General features: G+C 41.1%; 1 protein-coding gene across 3 annotated transcripts in view; it reads left to right on the forward strand.

Annotated features, from left to right (window-relative positions):
* Positions 1-21,215, forward strand: part of LOC101160317 (ERC protein 2) — a 179,778-nt gene that overhangs the window by 72,826 nt on the left and 85,737 nt on the right. For 2 of the 3 annotated variants that reach the window (XM_078950584.1, XM_078950585.1), the window contains 2 exons: positions 1,039-1,132; positions 13,187-13,347. In XM_078950584.1, coding sequence (XP_078806710.1) covers positions 1,039-1,132; positions 13,187-13,347 — 255 coding nt within the window. Of the gene's footprint in view, positions 1-1,038; positions 1,133-10,171; positions 10,325-13,186; positions 13,348-21,215 lie in introns of all 3 variants that reach the window. The other variant, XM_078950583.1, reaches the window with a different exon arrangement.

The following is a 21,215-nucleotide window of genomic DNA, read 5'->3' on the forward strand; positions in this document are numbered from 1 at the left end:
TTTGGCTTATGTTTCTGTGTTTTTCTGTTGAAAGATTTACACTCCGGTGTTTCACCTTCACCTGTCAAGTCTTGTCTTGTCCCATTGCACTGTGTTTCTGAGAGCAGACGCACACTAAGGCTTTGTGTTCTGTCTGATTTACTGCACGTTGGCTCTGCTATTCAAACAGTTGATGAAAATAAATTAAAGAGAACACTGAAGCAAAATAATGTTCTCTTAAGTTCAAGCATTTTAGTTGCAGAACTGCATGTGGTGGTTGCACAAGCAGACCTCTGTCTTTCTATCCACCCATTTTCTATATACCCCCCTCCTCTCTATAAGGGTCATGGGGGGTCTGCTGGTTCTTACAGCAGCTGTCTCTAGATAAAAGCAGGACAGACAGGTCCGCAAACAAAGTCATTCATAAAATCATTACATATATTTACGTTAAAGCGTGTTTCTTTTAATTCAGGAAATATGCTATAAAAAAACGAAAACAAAAAAGCTGTCAACAACAACAATATGTCCCTAGTTTAGTTTTTGCTTTGCTTTTCTTGGGAGGGAAGGCAATCAAAATTAAAATGTGAAGCACCTTAGTTAATAATTAAACTCTAAAAAATACATATATTTGAATTTAATTCCACTTATAAGGACTGAGTTGATGATCAATTGCTTGTTTTAGTGCCATTTGTTCTTATTCTATGACTTATGGACATTCAAATGCATTTGTGCAGCTACTGCCCCCTATAGGGGAGGATATGAAATCTGAAATGGCAAGGCCCTGTGCAATATTTCATGCGGCATGCCTAATGTACCATTTTGTTTAGTTTATTTGGTTTTCCAAAATGTTCTTCATGTTGCACGTTTGCCTGATAAGCCTAAAAAAAATAAACTAAGTGTTCTTTCATTTCATTTCATGCTACAATGTATGAAATACTATTGAAATACATATGATGCCAGTTAATTCTAAATTCTCCATACTTTATTTTATTTTATTTGTTTTAAACATTTCAAGCAACTTGTTTTTTACTTTTTTGTTTTATTTGTTTCTGTCCGAAGGCAAATCAAGTCTCCAAATATCCAAAAGCAGATGGTTCCATGTGAGATGAGGAAAGATGTTCTGGTAGACGGACACCCCCACTCGTTATCACAGGTTTGAATGCCTTTTTGTTTGTTTTTTTGGACACCTTTCCATTTTTTCAACAAGTTGAGGTCTTTAGATATTTAGGCTTAAGATAAACTGATCTTCTTCTCAGCAGTTTTTTTTAAATGTTTTTTCCTCTCTTTTGCTTTTCTTTTCTATACATGCAATCCCACTGAAAGTTATTTCTCCTCTTCTTGTAACTCTCTTCATGCATAGATGTTGGGACAATTTTCCATTTCCTTCATCCTAAACCTAATGAAAAAAAATGAACCAAGTTTAGTCAAACATATTTCTTTACTATTGTGTGTATTTTTTCACATAACACTGGCGGATATGTGATTTTATCTTTGTCAGTTTTCTGTTTTTTTATATTCCTAGTGTAGGGATACTTGAATGCATTCTGGCTTACTAACCTGTGACAGAGTGTCTAAGTAAAAACAAACAAACAAAAAAAGAGTTCAATCTTTTTCTAAGGAGGGATGTCTTTGAATATTACCAGGTACAACCTCAAATTATTTTGGAAATAGTGCATTAAAAGAGCAGCTTTTAAAGGCTTTAGAATTGGAAGTGCAGAGGAATTATGACATAGTCATGCTCTAAAATTGTTTGGTTTAATATTTCAACTATGCCTTTTATATATTATAAAATATTGACCAAAGGAAACATGATTGATGGAGTGGAAATAATTCTTCAAGCTCAAGTTCCAGTTTATTGTCATTTATTCAGGATATTCTACCCGCCTGTTTTCTTTCATGCAGTTCTGTTTAAGTATGCCTCAGTTCTGGTAATAACTGGAATGAATTATTATGTTTCTGATTGAATCTCATTTTTTGTTCACTGCATCAACACCGTTTTTTAGTGCAATAATTTCATTTAGCTAAATGTGGGTTAAACAATGTTTTTAACTGAGATTTCAATCTTATCTTGGATGTGACATCCTATTGTGCTGCAAAGATCATTTTTGAACCTTATTTATTCCATAAACCAGGGGGCAAAAAACAATAATAAAGTAAAAAAAAAACAATTATGACAACATTTTAGAATGGTGTCAAACATATGCACACCACTGGTAATGGTTATTTTGACAAAAATATATCAATGTATTTAGCTGAAACTGTTTTTGAAAATGAATCTACAATGTTATATATCGAAAAGTTAGTGAAGCAACCAATGAAATTCATGGACACTAAAGTATTTTTTTTAAACAGCTGCTGTTATTTTATTGACTGAGTCACAGTTCTTGTCAAAGTATATTTTGGAGTCCTGTTAAAAGAGGAAAGAATTTAACAGCCTGCAAGTTGTATGTCAAAAAATCAGTCTATGTTAGCTTATATATAGTAAATTGCCCTCATTGTACCTGTTCAGTTGGCCACCCTCTGAGCACAAATCATTTGAAATAAATCTACATCAAGGTTTATCTCACTTTTTCACTATGACACGACTTGATCAACATGGCCTTTTCTGCACATATATTTTTTTGTATATAAATCTATCTATCTATCTATCTATCTATCTATCTATCTATCTATCTATCTATCTATCTATCTATCTATCTATCTATCTATCTATCTATCTATCTATCTATCTATCTATCTATCTATCTATCTATCTATCTATCTATCTATCTATCTATCTATCTATCTATCTATCTATCTATCTATCTATCTATCTATCTATCTATCTATCTATCTATCTATCTATCTATCTATCTATCTATCTATCTATCTATCTATAAATATATAAATATGGAAAGACGGAAATTTACTAGATGTGAGAACAAGGTTCTGTTAGAATGCTACTACTCAAGTAATCCCACCCAGAAGGGTTACATGCAGAGAATGTGGAATGAATGGATTTTTCGAAAACCCACAATTAAGGCTAACTGCCAAACAACTGGTCGCCCAATGCTCTAACATCCACAAACGGCAACTCCTATCACAACTTGAGATTGAAGCGATTCAATACAATACCAAGGGAGAGCCAGAACAGCAGGTCAGAGAGGACGCTATACCACATTCCCACTCTGAGCTTGGGTACACAGCCCCAACAGCTACAGATTTGCTGAGGGAGGCAGCAACTGACCTGAAAGACAAGATCATGTCTAGAATGACCACTAGGCAACCTCGACACCAGCTACAACGGTTAGGTGATGTACCGCCTGAAAGTCTTCTGGAAACTGAATGAAGCATTGAGGGCAATTCCTACCACAACAGTGACAGAAACCAATGAACTGGTTTACATTTCAGCAGCAGTGATCCTTGAGATGCTTGGCTATAAGAGCAACCATGGAAGAAAACAATACCCACCATGGAAGCAACGGTTAGAGGCCAAAATCAAGGCAACTCGGAAGGATGTGAATAAGCTGACAGAGGCTCAAAGAGCCCTGGCCTGGGTGGCGGATTTGGTTGCCCGGGGGGCGGTTGTTCCCTGCCTGCTCCCGTGTGGCATCGGGGGGGTTCCGGCTGCCGCTGCTGCTGCGGCGGGGGTCTTGGTGTGGGGATGGCTGGGCACTCTCCTTCTTTCTTTACACATTCCTCCATCCATTTTAGAAGAACATAAACACTCTCCTGAGCGCAGGTGTTAGCTCACCTTTGCACTAATAGTTTGCGTGATAGAATGAATGAAATATTTCACACTAGTTGGCTTTAAGGCACAAGTATGCGTGTGTGAACACTATCTGTTTTGTGTACATGTTGACATGTGGACATTTTTGCAGCTAGCAGGTGTGTTGATAACATTTGAGTGTGTGTGTGGACAGGCCCCGCCCTTTTTGTACTACATTTGAATCTTACCGTAATGATAAACAACCAGTAAACTTGTTGCTTTATGCTGCTTCATTGTCTTATCCCCCCTCCCCTCCTATTATTACCCTCCTAACCCCCCCCCCCCTCTCTAACATCCCTTATTTCCTTTTCCGTCCGGTCCAACACCAAAGATTTTCAAATATGGTTGAAATTAATAAAGTTTGGCCTCAATTACAAAAGGGGTTTCTTCAGACATACCTTTGGTTTGTCTGAAGATGAATAACCCCTATTGTTAAAGTAAAATATGTCCAACACAAGAGGCCCTCAGCTCTCATCTGTCTGCCTAGCTGTTGGACAGGACAAGTTAAAAAAAAAAAAAAAAGAGAAAGCAAGTACTTAAGAGATACAGCCAGATGCCCATACCTGAAGCACTGGAAACTGCCAAACAAAGGCTCTTAGCCTTGAGCAGCCGCCTAAAGAGGTACACAAGAGACAATGAAACCAGACGAATAAACAGGCTGTTCGCAACTCAGCCTGTGAAAGTGTACGCTCAGTGGCAGGGTCAGAACAGCCGAGCAGACCCACCAAGGCTGTAAACTGAACAGTACTGGAAAAACATATGGGAGAAAGAGACAGCACATAACAGCAATGCCCAGTGGCTGGTCTCTCTGAGAAAAGAACATAGCAACCTCCCTGAACAGAATCCAGTAGCCATCACAGTGGCAGACATCCAAGAAAGAGTCTTAGGTATGAAGAACTGGACAGCACCGGGCCCTGACATGATACATGCCTACTGGCTAAAGAAACTGACCGCACTCCACGAGAGTCTGGCAGCACAAATGAACCAGCTGCTAAGAGATGGGACTCACCCCGAATGGCTAACGAAGGGCGAACGATCCTAATCCAGAAGGATACCTCAAAAGATGCAGTCCCGTCCATCTACCTGCTAATAACCTGTCTGTCCACAACATGGAAGCTCATGTCAGGCATCATTGCAACCAAGATAAATAGGCACATGGATCAATACATGAGCAACACACAGAAGGGCATTGGTAGAGACTCCAGAAGACCCAAACACCAACTCCTGGTTCACAGAACAGTCGCTCAAGACTGCAGGTCATGACACACCAACCTGTGCACAGCCTGGATTGATTACAAGAAAGCCTATGACTCAATGCCACACACGTGGATCACTGAATGCTTGGAGCTGTACAACATCTACAAGACTCTAAGAGTCTTCATAGGAAACTCAATGAAGCTGTGGAAAACCACCCTTGAAGCAAATGAGAAGCCACTTCCACAAGTGTCCATCAAATGTGGGATATACCAAGGTGACGCTCTGTCCCCACAGCTGTTCTGCATAGGTCTGAACCCCCTCAGCCAAATAATCAACAAGACTGGCTATGGATACCGACTCAGAAATGGGGCCAACATCAGTCACTTCCTCTACATGGTTGACATCAAGCTATATGCTAAGAGCGAGCGTGACATTGACTCCCTGATCCACACCAACAGGATCTACAGTACTGACATTGGGATGTCATTCGGGCTCGAGAAATGCAACCGGATGGTGAGAAAGAGAGGCAAGGTAGTCCACACAGGAGGGGTCTCACTCCCAGAGGGAACAATAGCAGACATTGAGGACAGCTACAAGTACCTTGGAATTCCGCAGGCAAATGGCAACCTGGAGCAGGCAACAAGGAAAGCTGCAACAGCTAAATACCTCCAACGAGTAAGGCAAATCCTGAGAAGCCAGCTCAATGGCAAAAAAAAAACCCGGGCAATAAAGAGCTACGCACTGCCAGTTATCATATACCCTGCAGGAATAATAAGATGGCCAAATGAAGAGATACAGACCACGGATGTTAAGACACGAAAACTCCTCACCATGCATAGAGGGTTCCATCCCAAATCCAGCACCCTGAGACTGTACGCTAGCCGCAAGGAAGGAGGCCGAGGACTAGTGAGCGTGGAAGCCACTATCCAAGATGAAACATCCAAGATGCATGAATACATCAAGCTCAACGCCCCAACTGACAGTGTGCTCAGTGAATGTCTCAGGCAATGGAGGGCAGAAGATACAGTGCTGGAGGACAGATCCTCATGGGAGGGCAAACCCCTGCATGGGATGTACCACCGGACCATAACTGAAGTGGCTGATATCAAGAAGTCCTACCAATGGCTAGAAAGGGCTGGCCTACAGGACAGCACTGAAGCGCACATCCTGGCAGCTCAGGAACAAGCCCTGAGCACCAGAGCAATAGAGGCTCAGATCTACTACACCAGACAAGACCCAAGGTGTAGGCTGTGCAAAGAGGTGCCTGAAACAATCCAGCACATAACTGCAGGGTGTAAGATGCTGGCAGGGAAAGCATACATTGAGCGCCACAATCAAGTGGCTGGAATAATATACAGGAACGTGTGCAGAATATGAACTGGAAACCCCAAGGTCAAAATGGGAAACACCTTCGGAGGTGGTAGAGAATGAGAGGACAGAGATCCTGTGGGACTTCCAGATCCAGACTGATAGGATGGTAATGGCGAACCAACCAGACATTGTAGTGGTGGATAAAGAACAGAGGAAAGCCGTTATGGTGGATGTGGCAGTGCCAAGCGATGAGAACATAAGGAAGAAGGAACATGAGAAACTGGAGAAATACCAGGGACTCAGAGAAGAACTGGAGAAAGCATGGAAAGTGAAGGTGACAGTGGTGCCTGTGGTAATCTGAGCACTCGGGGCAGTAACCCCCAAGCTGGAGGAGTGGCTACAACAGATACCTGGAAAGACCTCAGACCTCTCAGTCTAGAAAAGCGCAGTGCCAGGAACAGCTAAGATACTGCGCAGGACCCTCAAGCTCCCAGGCCTCTGGTAGAGGACCCGAGCTTGGAGGAGAAACCACCCGCGGAGGGTTAGAGGGGCGTTTTTTTATTTTTTTATAAAGGCAAATGAACACTATAGAGTTAATGAATCAAGGTAATGAAAAGTCAAAATCCTTGAGAACTTCTCTCACCTGAATTTCAATTTAACCTGTAAAAACGAATTTTTTTTCTTAATATCCCATTAAAAGAAGTATATATCGAGAAGCCCTTCATTTCAATTGTAACTGCAATGACTTATAAATGACATAAAATATATTCAAATGAACTCTTAACTGCTGTTTTCTGGCAAAACGGTAGAATAACAGCAAAGTGGTAAACAAGAGTGAACAGCCTGAGCAGAAAAGGAACAATATATAATGGTATGTAGTATAGAGAGGATTTCTGATTGTGTGAGAAAAATGCATTTATATATCAAACAGAGTTTGGACTGTAACATTTAGACTGAATTAGACAAATCGAGGACGTCTAAAGATGTTGCTTCATCAAGACTGGTCTGCTAAAAAATGCAAGCAATTGTCTCTTGTGATCACCACAAATAAAGTTTTGAATGAAAGTCGGTCAGGCGTTGGCAAATGCAATAATCTTTATTCTGAAATGTGAAATTGTTAAGCAAAGTGGAAACTTACTGTTGTTGCTGCTGTTTATACAGTGAGGCATGTTTTTTGGACTCAGGAAAGGCAAAGACCGAATTGAAACTTTTTTCTCTGATTAAATCAGAGTGGAATTGCATTTGTTGAGAGAATGACACTGCATACCAGAAAGAAAAAGCAAAAGAAAAACCATCTATCTGGGGCCAGTTTTGCTGCATTTTAGCCAGTACCGCTTGACCTCAAAAACTGATAAATGCATTCCAGCTCATAAAAGCACATTCTTTAGGTGAATGTTCAGACTTTTGTCAATGTGGTATCCTGAAAACACACCATTATACCAAAAATAAAAAATCATTATGAGTGAATACTTTCATGTTATTGTTGAGGACCCTGAGGAGAGCAGTTCATGAGAAGAATCCCAACAAGATTCCTGAGATGAAGCTGTTCTGCATGAGAGAATGGGCCTAAATTGCTGCAAGCTGCTGTGGAGGACTGAATTACTGGATGATTTGGTGTCGAGTGTTAGTCTACAAGGGGTCACACCAAATAGTGGAAAGACAAGTTCACACTTTATGCTTTGCCGTTGTTGTCTATTTTATTTAGTTGTGTTTTTTTCTGCCTGTACTTTTGAAAACTTCTGCTAAAATCTGTTTTTCACTTTTGGCCATAATATGCAGAAACTTAAACCCTAGAAACGTTTCAGTAACACTGCAATCCTGATTCTGTAATGTAAAAAACAGAAGAACCCAATTTAAATTAAAAACAGCCTGACAAAAAAAAATGTTTTCAAGAAATGCAACAAGAGGCTTTATCCAGTGATTTGCTAAAATATTCTGCACCCCTTGTTCCTCTCGCTCTACTTTCCTTTATCTCTGGGTCCATCAGGAACAGACCACGCTCAAAGGGTAAATCCACACAAACAATCTCTCTCCGTCGTTCTAGGACAGTTTATGTGGGATGGAGAGATACCATCTTCCAACGCCATTGTCTCCATCTCGCAATGCTGCATTTGACAAAACAGAAAAAACACTTCGGAAGCACTTACCTCAGGTTTTCACACGTGCCTTTGTTTTAAAAAATAAATAAAGAAATAAATTGTATTGGCTTAAAAAGGCTGCATGGCTAAATGTAAGAACACACTCAGTGATACATTAAAAGAAAAAAGTCTTCTGGTATTAAACCTATTTGAATTTTTTTCTTAAAATGTTGGTCTTTCATGTTCAAGTCTAGAGTTTATGCGGGGTTAAATATTTGAAGCTGAGGGTACATTGTGCCCAGTTGCTGAATAAAAAAAAAGCATTCTCATACCCTTTGCTCATTTATTTAGGTGGTTATAATCCTTCCATCAGACTAGAAAGAGCCAGAGCCATTCTAATCCTTTCCTGGGGCTTTAAGTGATGATTGCTGCTGCTGAAGCAATTATCTTTCCTTTCCTTTTTGCTTTCTATGTCTGCATCTCTCTTGCGCCCCTTTTTACCACATTTGTATGTTTTCTTCAAATTCATTCATTTTTTCTGGTTTCTATTCAAGCTCATCCATATGCACAGGCACAGAGGTTTGCACCACACACGTGAACATGCAGCCTTTCTGGTTATGTTGCACAGAGGGGTCCACCAAGGAAAGCCACCTCTCAGTGGGGTGTAAAAGAGTAACACTTCTGTCTGTTATCTGAGGTCAGACCACTAGTTGTTGATTCTAGTGCATCAAATTACTGCCCGTCTGTCACATTCAATTACAGTTTTAGAATGGTGATACACAGTATGTTTCTGTGTGAGTTTGTCACTTCCTTCCAGCTGTTATGCTAAGAAGGTGAGCAACAAGCATCCACTTGTTACTTTTCAGCATATTTTCCTCGCATTTAGAGGTAATCCTGTCTCCATAGTTCTTGTCTTTATCGCTGAATTACTCTGCAGATTTGTCTCTTTTAGCACTGATCTGATAATTGCACCATCCAAACAGTATTCTTCATTTCTGTGGAATTTGGAGGCAAGCGATAAGCCAGTCGCACACAGCCTGCGTGATCCAGGCGCTGTCTCTTCAAAGGTCTTTCACTACAGCTGGGGAATCCATCATTGTTATCTTATGAGACCGCTCTTCCTATTCTTAAAACGCCTTTTTAAAGCACTATTAGACCAAGGAACATTCATGTTGCAGCTCAATTACTCTTTTCATGCGTTTAAAGCCACCAACTTTATGTTAAGTTATAAAACTTGTGCCATTTTCTAGGACTTTACATGTTGTTCAATTGCTTGGTTTTCCCCTGGACACCGTTCAATATTTCCTTGCCTGTTCAGCAAGAGAAGTGTGAACGTGTGAAAGTGGAAGTCAGTCAACGCTTTCAGATTCAAAGAAAAAGTTGAAAAAAAGAGGAAAAACACAGGAAATCAGGAGGTTTATTTTTCCTGTCTACTGTTTTCTTTCACAGTTCCATCAACTGGTGTGGAGACAGATCACTTTCTTTTTCTCACCGTAGGTGTCAGAGAGGCCACACACAAATCCAGCTCAAAAATGCGTACAACCTGCACCACATGCCCTCTCGGAAATTTGCACACTCACAGGGATATCAACTTGGATGTCTTATTCCTTATAAACTCTGTCATTTTCACCTATCACATCTTTTTCTTTTCAGATAAATCTTGCATCTTCTTTCATTCTTTTATATGTTTTTTTTTAGTTTGAGCAAAAGCATTAAGTGAAACTTCTCAAACTGAAACTGCCAAGAAACCTGTGGACAATCATTTGGTCTTAATAAACTTCTACTAATAAAAATCTTCCTTCTCTTGGCTATTTTTGCTTTTTTCTTCGAAATCATCCCTTTTTTCTCCCCCACCTAGCCTCTACTTTTCGCTTCCCAGGGTGCCATGCGAGACACGGCACACCGTATCATGGAGCTGGAGAAGGCACTGAGGGAGAGCATGAACACAGCTGCACACAGGGAGGCTCTCTGGGCACAGGAAGAGGCTGAACGTGTTCAGGCGCAGAGACAGGTTTACATGATGTTTCACATGCTAACCCAGGACCCAAACTAGCAACCGCACTCGTTATTCACACAGAGATACTGCATCTTTCACCTGAAAGTCCGATCAGCTCATCAAGGATCAAGAGAAGATGTGAAGAACTAAACTGCACCTTCATGTGGCTGCAAATAGAACTGCACTCACATTGATGTCAGAGAGAGAAGTATCTTGGCTACAGGACACTGACCCCAAATTATGATTTGTTCTCTGTCTTTATTCCCAACTTTCTGTCTATTTTCATGTATTGACCAGTTTACCAAAGTCTTGATCTCTGCTGGCCAGACTGCATCTATAACAGAAATGTGTGTGTCAGCAGAGGTGTGTCTGCGGTGGGAAAGAGAAAGAGGGCGATGAGGCGTGCTTCCTCCTTGTGTGAGCTTGCATTTGAATGAGAATGACCTTGCATTACTTATGACTGCCACAAGTAATATGAAAGCATTGGAACAAGGCAGTGCTATGGCCGCACTGCTTTTAGCAAAGTGTAGTTGAAAGATGAAGAGAGGGGACGGGTAGACAGGAGGGCCAAGAATCAAAAGGTCAAATTCAGTTTAGAAAATTCCGAGGGAGCCAATGTTAACTGTGGTTTTTTTTTCTCCCCTTTCTGTTCTTTTCTCTCAAGTTACATTTAGCATGGATACCATGTTTAGCAAACACAATTCTGATCCGCTGAGATCTTAGAAACAAAAGTATATTTATCTCTGTGGTACCTATCCCATGCATGAGAGTGAGGTTTGGTCACAAATAAAGCCTCTCTTGATGTGACACATTCAGACTTGTTGACCCAAAAGCTTTAGTCCACTTACTTTTATTTTAAGTCTTTCCAGACTCTATGCTGAGAGTCATAATGAGCCAGGATGCAGTCACACATGTGAACATGTCATGAGCATGTCAAAGTGACGGTGTTGACAGAAGGTCCTGTATGGTCCTGTCACATGGTCTAATGTGTGTTGGAAGAGAAAGAATTAAACAAATCAACCACATAAGAAGGCAGTAGGCCAGTCATCATCATCCAGCTCAACAGCTGTCAGTCAGCGTTCAAGCAAAAAGCTTTGGAGAGAATAGATAAAGGGATAGTTCTGTCTGAAGGATCACCTGACTCTGGCAGCACTACAAAACAGCCAGCCAAACTCCTGTTCTCACACCCCTCCTTTTAGTCTTTCCCTAATTTTCTTCTTTCTTCTCTCTCTGTCCCGGAGTAATCAGTCTCATGACGCATAATGCGCTAAAAGTCTTCTATCAGCCTGACCTGCTGAAATGGAGCACGGTTAATGCCCTGGGTCACTTTTCTTCACACCCTGTTCTTTAAAGCTCTAACTCCATCACTGCCTCTCTCTGCTTCTTTTTTTTCTCTCCCAAAATCACTTCTGCTGTCGTTCTCAGCTCCTTTGCGTTTGGCTTCTTAAGTCTTAAGCAATTATCTTTGCACTTCCTTTCTTTCCAGGTTTGTTTCTTTTTCCTGTGGTGTTTGAACTGGGCCTTTGAACCAATAACACGATGCAAATGGACAAGAGGGATTTGGTCCTTACTCCTGAGCCTTGAATCAGCTTATCAGCCGAAAAGGCTTTGGGGCAGTCTAAGGGAACCTTATTCTAACTAGGGGGCTTTGCCTTGAAGTTGAGCTAAATTAGCACGCACAGGCTCTTTGCTAAGCTGATTACGTTTCTAATTTCGCTAAAATGCATTGTATTCCCTATTAATGATGTGATTGTGAAGTGAAGGCTAACCTGGACTTATTAGGGATTTTAGAAAGGGGGAGGCTTGATAGACATGTGCGATAGGTGGAGATGTGTGAATGTTGCTTTTCCTATAAAGTTGCATCAAATTCAGCTGGGAACATGACATCAAACATAAAGCAGAAAATTTCAGATAAGTTTTATTGACGTGGGAATTTTGACTTTTTTTTTTCTGTCATTAGGAAAAGGTCTTGTGTTTTTGTGCTGCTGGAACAAAAACTTTTTTTTTCATCCTTTATACTTTCACCCCTGTCCTCTTTTGTTACTTATCTAATATTCATGAAGAGCGAATGTGAACATTATCAGACATCTGTGAAACACACCTCAAAAAGAGAAGGAAGAGGAAGAGGTCTGAGAGTGTGTCCTGAAAATGTGTGAATGATTTAGTTCCTTCATAAAAGAGGCCCGATGGATTTTTTTCAAGTCTATAACATTGGAGTTTTCCATAATTTCCTTCCATAATCTATTGCTGTTTCTCTTTCTTTTTTATCTCATTGTGTTAGTTTGAAATGTCTTATTTGACCGTCCAGAATCTAGAATCTGCATTTCTGTCAGAACTGAACAAAGATGGTACAGCCTCGTGTTTTTTATGACACTATCTCAACATCTTGTCCACCACTGGTTGTGAACTGCTGGCTGTGCAACAATTAGACGTTTCCTGTCTTCGGATAATGATGCCCTGAGGTCACATCCTGTCTATCAAGCACTCAGGTTGAACACAACGGTTTGAGGGCATGAGTGTGAGAAGGAAGGAGATGCACTTGAGAACTCAAACATGGTCTTCAACAGCTTTAAAGTACAGCAACACTTGAGAGAGAGATCAAATAGGAGGTGAAAGCTGAGAAAGTAAAGGCAACAAGTCTTAATGCTTAAGTGCCAGCTAAACAGTGAGCACTCTGAACAGTGAACTTAATGATTTTCATGTTTACACTGTCATTTAATCTAGTTTTAAGTATAACATCACTCATGACATTTGGGGAACATACAAATCTATGGATCAGATATGAAATAGTGTAAAATTTAGTTTACATACTTTAATACATTTTAAATTGTGGATTATAGTGGTTTCACATACTAAGGCAGTTCTCTTTTCCAATAGTTGGAGGAGCTGATGGGGGCTTTAGAGAAGACACGGCAGGAGCTAGATGCTACAAAACTGCGGCTGTCCTCCACCCAGCAGTGCCTACATGAAAGAGATGGACACCTCAGCAATCTGCAGCACGAGAGACGCAAACAACTGGAGGAAATTCTGGAGATGAAGTTAGTGTCACTCTCTTGTCTATCACACATTTAAGGAGCAAATTGGTCAGAAATTCCTAAACTGGTGTAGTATAAAAATAGTTTGTTTCCCTATTTATTTTTTTTATTTTTTATTTTTTTTACAAAGCTCTTGGTTTGGGTCTGGAATTTTATGATTTCTGAATAATTTAAAGTTGCAGGTTACGAATGTGTGTGAAGCCCCTGAATTATAACAGTGCTAGTTTTAACAAATTCTTATGCATTAGATTGCGGATTAGACTGTAAGGATGTGGGTAGTCCAAGTACTTATGATACATAATGAAATATAATTAAGTAATCATCCAGTCTCCTTCCAGATTGTAAATCACAATTCTAATATATTTGACCTCTGCACACTTTACAACATAATAGGAGGCCATTTTTCTCAGCTAGCCTGCTCACATGTTCATGGGTGTTATATAGACATCACCCTTGAAGTGTGCTCTGAAGCAGGATCTGCTGCCTCGTGAAAATGTACATTTATTGAGGACAGGTGGTGCAGCCTTAGACAGCAGGTCAGATAAATGTGTGCAGCTCTTCCTTGACTGCTCTTTGACTCAAAAGGTGCGAAAGGAGGAGGAAGCTTGCAAAAAAATAGAAAAAAAAGAGCCTCCATATGTTAGGGTGTGTCAATAAGTGGGTTTGAATGTGTTGGGAGGTTCAGCGTTCTGTCAGCTCGTTGGCTACATGTCCTCTTAGAGTGTTCTGACTGATGGAGCATAGCACCACATATCAGCCTGTCATGTAACAATGAGTATTTAATAGAGACAGTTATACATTTGAAATTCAAACTCATAATAGAATTACACCAAGGACAATTTTCTTGGTTGATTCAAATTACAAACTATGGGAGGTCTTTCTGATTTTAACCCCTTTTGATTTCCCTTCAAGTAACTATAAAAGACTGTGAAAAAAATTCAAAATCTTTTCACTTTCCAAACTCTTATTTTTGTTAAGCACGTTTAAAAGATAAGTACACTTTTAAGTGCCCCACTAAATATTCAGACGTTTTACAGGCAGGTATGAGTGCCAGGATGAGGATCTACAACTTAAATTTTTTTAGATTTGATTTAAGCTTGGTGAGTTCTTTTGTGCTTACAGTCTCTTGTTTCGTCAATTCGTTAGTGTCTGCCTCCCCTTGTGTGGAGATCACACCAAGTTTAAATATGCCTTCATCCCTGCTATTGGAGTCAGAGTTTGTTATCACACATTGTATTTAAGTCCATGGATTTTAGTAATCAACAGACACCTGCATTGTTTTTCCCCTTTGTTATTATGTTTGTATGTTTTACATATTTTTTTATTTGGGTCTATTAAGCCATTACTCAGTATTTAGTTTCATGTATGGTTTCTTGGGGGGCATTTGAGACACCCATTACAAAACGGTGGCAAGGCCCCGGGGGTGGATGAAGTCCACCCTGAGCACCTCAAGTCTCTGGATGCTGTGGGAGTGTCTTGGCTGACACGTCTCTGCAGCATCGCGTGGCGGTCGGGAACCGTACCACTGGACTGGCAGACAGGGGTGGTGGTTCCCCTCTTTAAGAAGGGGGACCGGAGGGTGTGTTCCAACCATAGGGGAATTACACTCCTCAGCCTCCCTGGGAAAGTCTATGCCAGGGTACTGGAGAGGAGAGTCCGTCCGATAGTCGAACCTCGGATTCAGGAACAACAGTGCGGTTTCCATCCTGGTCGTGGAACAGTGGACCAGCTCTACACCCTATCTAGGGTGCTGGAGGGATTGTGGGAGTTCGCTCATCCAGTCCATATGTGTTTTGTGGATTTGGAGAAGCAGTTCGACCGCGTCCCCCGTGGCATCCTGTGGGGGGTGCTCTAGGAGTATGGGGTCCGGGGAGCCTTACTGAGGGCTGTCCGGTCTCTGTATGACTGGAGTAGGAGCTTGGTTCGCATAGCCGGCAGTAAGTCAGACCTGTTCCCGGTCCACGTTGGACTCCGGCAGGGCTGCCCTTTATCACCGGTTCTGTTCATAGTTTTTATGGACAGAATTTCTAGGCGCAGCCAGGGGCCAGAAGGGATCTGGTTTGGGGACCACAGGATTTCCTCTCTGCTTTTTGCGGATGATGTTGTCCTGTTGGCTTCATCAAACCGGAGCCTCCAGCGTGCATTGGGGCGGTTTGCGGCCGAGTGTGAAGCGGCTGGGATGAGGGTCAGCACCGCTAAATCTGAGGCCATGGTCCTTGACCGGATTAAGGTAGTTTGCCATCTCTCGGTGGGTGGAGTGTCCTTTCCCCAGGTGGAGGAGTTTAAATACCTTGGGGTCTTGTTCACGAGTGAGGGAAGATCGGAGCGTGAGATTGACAGGCGGATCGGAGAGGCGTCCGTAGTTATGCGGTCGCTCTATCGGTCCGTCGTGGTGAAGAGAGAGCTGAGCCGAAAAGCAAAGCTCTCAATTTACCGGTCGATCTTCGTTCCAATACTCACCTATGGTCATGAGCTATGGGTCATGACCGAAAGAACGAGGTCCCGAATACAAGCGGCTGAAATGAGCTTCCTCCGTACGGGTGGCTGGGCGCTCCCTTAGAGATAGGGTGAGAAGCTCGGTCACCCGCGGGGAGCTCGGAGTAGAACCGCTTCTCCTCCACATCGAAAGGAGCCAGTTGAGTTGGCTCGGGCATCTAGTCCGGATGCCCCCTGGACGCCTCCCTGGAGAGGTGTTCTGGGCATGTCCCACTGGGCGGAGGCCCCGGGGAAGACCCAGGACACGCTGGAGAGACTACGTCTGTCAGCTGGCCTGGGAACGCCTCGGGGTCCCCCCAGAGGAGCTGGAGGAACTGGCTGGGGTGAGGGAAGTCTGGGCATCTCTGCTCAGTCTGCTGATGGATGGATTACAAAACAATGTCAGCTCTGCTGCTAAAAAAACTGCTGTGTGAAGTTGATGCAGATTGTTCAGTGTTATTCCTTTTCGGGTCTGTGCGGTGACGCATCATAGACAAGAGAGTACAGCATAGTAGCAGCATAAGTTTAATTTGAGGTGACCACAAGGAACCAATAAAAGTTTCTCTTAGTTTTAAAAGGCTGGTGTATTTAACAATACTGTAAGTGTGATGCTACGTACACACCGGGCACGTTTGGTGAGTTCAAGAATGTCCTGAACGTGAGTTTTTGAACACGCTTTTAGCCCATGGTGTTCCCACAGGTCTATCACTACCTCATATGCTCACGGTTGGAAGAGTGTTGGTGTGAATCATTGAAGAGGTGAAAATCTCGCAAATCTTGCTCCAGGCTTTTTTTTTTTTACAGCTCTATTCAGATATGTGAAGAGCGTCATATAACTCCGGCCGTGCACAAACTGCAATTATTAATTTCCCCTACATGTTTAAATTTATAACACTTGACCTCGGATCAAGTACCAACTTGATCATTTAGAGGTAATCTACGCTGAGAAAAATGCTCAAAGATGTGATTCGGAGCCGGATGTAAAGACAGCATTAGCTTTCCTGGCTTATTTTCATTGGGTGGGTGCACATCACCTTGCCTGTCTGATTGATGCACAGCATTTTTTAAACTGCCAAAAGAGTGATTTACTAAAGGCACAAGACTGATTTCCACTCATACTGTATGTGCACACAGGACAAAAACAATCAGTTTAGTGGCACAGGGACAGGTTAGTCAGTTGCAAATCAGATTGACTGTGGAATACAGTATCAATCTTTGACCAACAGTTGAATGACCCCTGTCTGTCTCCTCCTATAAACATCAGTTTACTGTCTGTTTTAAATTTAAAGAATGTGTTTATTTAAAAGAGAGAATCTATGACACAAGATACACATGCAATCTGTGCTTATAGGTGTGTCTACAAAATGACGAAAAAGCCCTGAAGCCCTCTATGTGAATGATACTTTGGTACTTGAGTGACAGTGGTCTTGCTTTTTTGCAACATTACCATCAGGACATATGTAAGGAAGAAGCTTAATGTGATGGTTGGTTGAAATAAACAGAAACAAAACATATGTGTCTTTGTCATTATGTTCAAGAGTTCTTCCAGTAGACATTGGTGGGTGCTATTGGAGGGGCCACAGGGGGCATGTGTGTGTGGTCTGTTCTGCACCGGATTCTGTGTGTGTGCAGAGGTTGGAAGCTAGTGTTTGGGGTCACTGATGATGAGGATTAAAGGGCTGTTGAATTGAAAAGGGAGTAAAGCTTTGTGAGACTAACGTATATCGAAACAAGCCACAAAGATATGCATGCAAAATGCAGGCGCAACCTCAGCGTAACTCACATATAATCACTCACGTCTGTAGACATGCACATACTTACACAAACTGCGGCTTTAAAAGGGGCCATATTCCCGCAAAACAGCTCTGGTCCAAGTTAGAATCGGGAAAACTAAACAGGAAAGATAAAAGGTAAAGTAGGGTAACCAGATGAGGAAAAGAGACAAAAAGAGAATGACAGAACTCAGAATAGAATTGGCATCGAGGGGAGGGGGACATGTTGTGGGGCTGCACAAAATTTCAAATCTTTGAAATCATGAGAGAAGTTTGATTGCATGCCAAGTTTCTCCTTCTTTGCTCTGTAATGTGGCATTTGTCAAGAAGGCGGGGCTGAAGCGAACTGTCTGAGGCACGTTCCCTAGTGAACCGGAGAGTTCACTGGGGAACTCTCTGTGTTTTTCAACGTGTATGTGTCGAAGTCAAGAGGAGGGAGGAAACTCCTGACTTTTCAACACTCTTAATGAAGGAGACAAGAAGGGGAAAAATCCTATTTAATATCCTCCTCTGGCACGCTGGGTTTCCATAGCTCATGACTTACCCATTTGTGCACACATGTTTGTCTGTGTTAGTATGTGAAAGAGTATTTTCATATTTTTCATTCTCTGGTCACACTGGAGCTGAGTGGTTGATGTTTAAGGAGCAGAGCTGAGCTCCTCTATCACCCTGCACCAGATCGAATTTCCATCTCGTGTAGTGTCCACACCGACAGACACAGATGGCCTCCAGAGGAGCTCCTCATTAAATGAATTTAAGGTCACAAGGTGTAGGTGCACAAAGGAGAAAATATGTGTTTGGACATTTTAAGTAGTCGGTCATCGAGCTGTTTCCGTAGTCCAAATGGAATAACATACATGTACAATGCTGCTGATACTGAACCTGATCCTCCTGCAGACACTGTCAATGTGGTCGACATTAGCTCTGTTTACGTTTTGGTGGTAGCCATATATAATGGAGCAGAAGAAAAAGCAGCAGAAGATTTGAGGCAGGCTCATAAAGGCCACCGCGCAGAAACCATGGAAAGTTTTGAAGTTCATGAAAGCGTGAGCTGAAAATTTGAGAGATGCCGGGGAAACCTTGCAGGCATTTAACAAAAAGACCACAAACAGTTGACAGAGGAAAAGAGGGGTTGGAGAAAACAGAAGGGGGAGGAAGTGGTAAAGGATAAGAAAAAAAGATGATAAAGTGAGGGGGTGATTGATGGAGAGTTTGATGGATGGAAGAAAGGAGGAGGAGAATGATGGAGAGAGTGGTGGATGAAAGAGCAGAGAGAAGATTGAGTAGAGCTGTAAGGAGTGGGAGGGAGTGGTGTCCTCCGCATGAAAGGAATAGAGGAAAGGAAAAGCACTGGCAAGAGAAGAATGTTTTAATGCTACAAAACACAAATACAAACACCCATGCTTAAAGAAAAAGAATTTCTCTCACACTCCTGACATCCAGATAGTTGTTTTTTTTAATAGTAACCACTATATGGTTGAAATTAATAAATAGAAAATTTAGAGCAAATAAATGCTAGAGATGTCAGCTAACTGCCGTGTTCTTCCCAGCCAGCAGTTCTTCATTTATTTTTTTATTTCATGCATTAAGTGACACAAGAATCTATCTATCTATCTATCTATCTATCTATCTATCTATCTATCTATCTATCTATCTATCTATCTATCTATCTATCTATCTATCTATCTATCTATCTATCTATCTATCTATCTATCTATCTATCTATCTATCTATCTATCTATCTATCTGTCTATCTGTCTATCTGTCTGTCTGTCTGTCTGTCTGTCTGTCTGTCTGTCTGTCTGTCTGTCTGTCTGTCTGTCTGTCTGTCTGTCTAGATAAATACAAATAGATATATCACACTGCTATGGGGAAATTTCAAAAACTTACATTACATTGATGATAAAGAAATTCTATGTGCACAGGGATGTCACATATTTTTAATGCATACACTTGTATTATATCAAGTTGAGAACTCCAGTAGAAACCTTTACAAGGTTTTGAGATTGTATGCTTTAAAGACAACTTCACATTTCAACTTCAGCTCTCATCTGTTTGCCCAGCTGTTGGACAGGACAAGTTAAAAAAAAAAAAAGACAACTTTACATTTCAGGATAGACATTGCTTTTTTCATTAACCGACCATTTTTGAGGCTAAAATTAGAACATTTTGCAACCATCCATTAATTGTCTAAATCTGCCTGCTCCCTGTTCGGGTCACAGGGTTGCTGACCACAAAAACCTATAAAAAGACTTTAAAGTCAACAAACTTTCTGCTGCTCTGCACAAACCTTGTCCTAGAAAACAACACAGGTTTTTGAATATTTTTTCAAAAACGGTGTAATCATAATTAAAAGAACACCGGGAACACTTCTAAAATAAATGATAAGAGGATTGGAGTGAGACTTTTGAATTCATAGATTCATGGATTTGTTCTTGACATTGATATCGGGATCTAGACATCTATGTATGATGAAATTGCAAAGTAAAATAATTTGAAACATTGAGAAGTTTAGGTATACCTCTGGAATTTGGCTCTTCTTAATGTTTAAGTGACTTGAATGATAATTGATGGCCCAACTTAATTAGATTTAAAATAAAAAAATGAAATGATTATCTTTTCCTAAATCTTAATAAAAAAAAGTAGGATTAACAACTGTTCATTTTTTAAAACTTGAAAATTCATCTTGGACAACTTCCATGTAGTATTTCAACATTCTTGGCAGGTAAGCTCCTCTAAGCATCTTGTAGAGCTTATCACATTCGCTCATGGATTTAGGCTGTCTGTGTTACTTCTGTCTCTTCATGAAACTTCCAGCTGATTTACTGATATGAACTTGACTCAACTGAGCTCTTACTTCATAGAATAGAATTCTAACGGCTGCAGAATCCAAAAGTGTCACTCTGTATGACTAAATGATCCGATGCTCAATGCTGTCATTCGAAATACTTTTTTAGGGAACACCTTTTACTCACTAAACATTATTGTCAAGTTCCTTTTCATCTATACAAGAAAAGGAAGCATACATGAGTCCGAGACAATAACCAAAACTGTTGTCTACATCTTTTCACAGTCGTTTTCTGGCTATTACAGTAAGTCATAGTGTAGTTTAGAACAGCATTATGACAGCATTATGAATTTCAAATCCCTGTGCTAGACATTTTGTCTGCGCAGGAACATCTCCATGGTTACGCTGACTAAACACACAGAGACCCCAGCTATATACTGGCAAGGTCATGTCCCTGCTCACTGATCTCTCTTAGGGCCCTACACCCACACATGACCTGACACCCCAAAAGTTCAAACACTGGTAAATACATAAAACATATGCATATTTGCTGAAACACAATAATAGAAAAAAAAATCACAATTCCATGTAAGGCAAGAAAGTTTTTTTTTCTGTGTTGACACTATGTTAACCTATATTTCCTTTATATTAATAAAATTTGCCAAAATGCATGTTTATACGCAAAACAACCATTATCAGGCATGGATGCAATAAGATAAGCTTAAGATAAGCTTGCACATTCAGGCCGGGTTTTTGGATTGCTGCTGTTGTGACAGTGTAATAATGAGACTTTGAGGGTCAGTGCAGTGTGTGAATGGGATTCTCTGTATAAGAGA

Source organism: Oryzias latipes, chromosome 7, assembly GCF_053564925.1.
Source record: "Oryzias latipes strain Hd-rR chromosome 7, Olatipes_Hd-rR_3.1".
Taxonomy (NCBI): Eukaryota; Metazoa; Chordata; class Actinopteri; order Beloniformes; family Adrianichthyidae; genus Oryzias; species Oryzias latipes.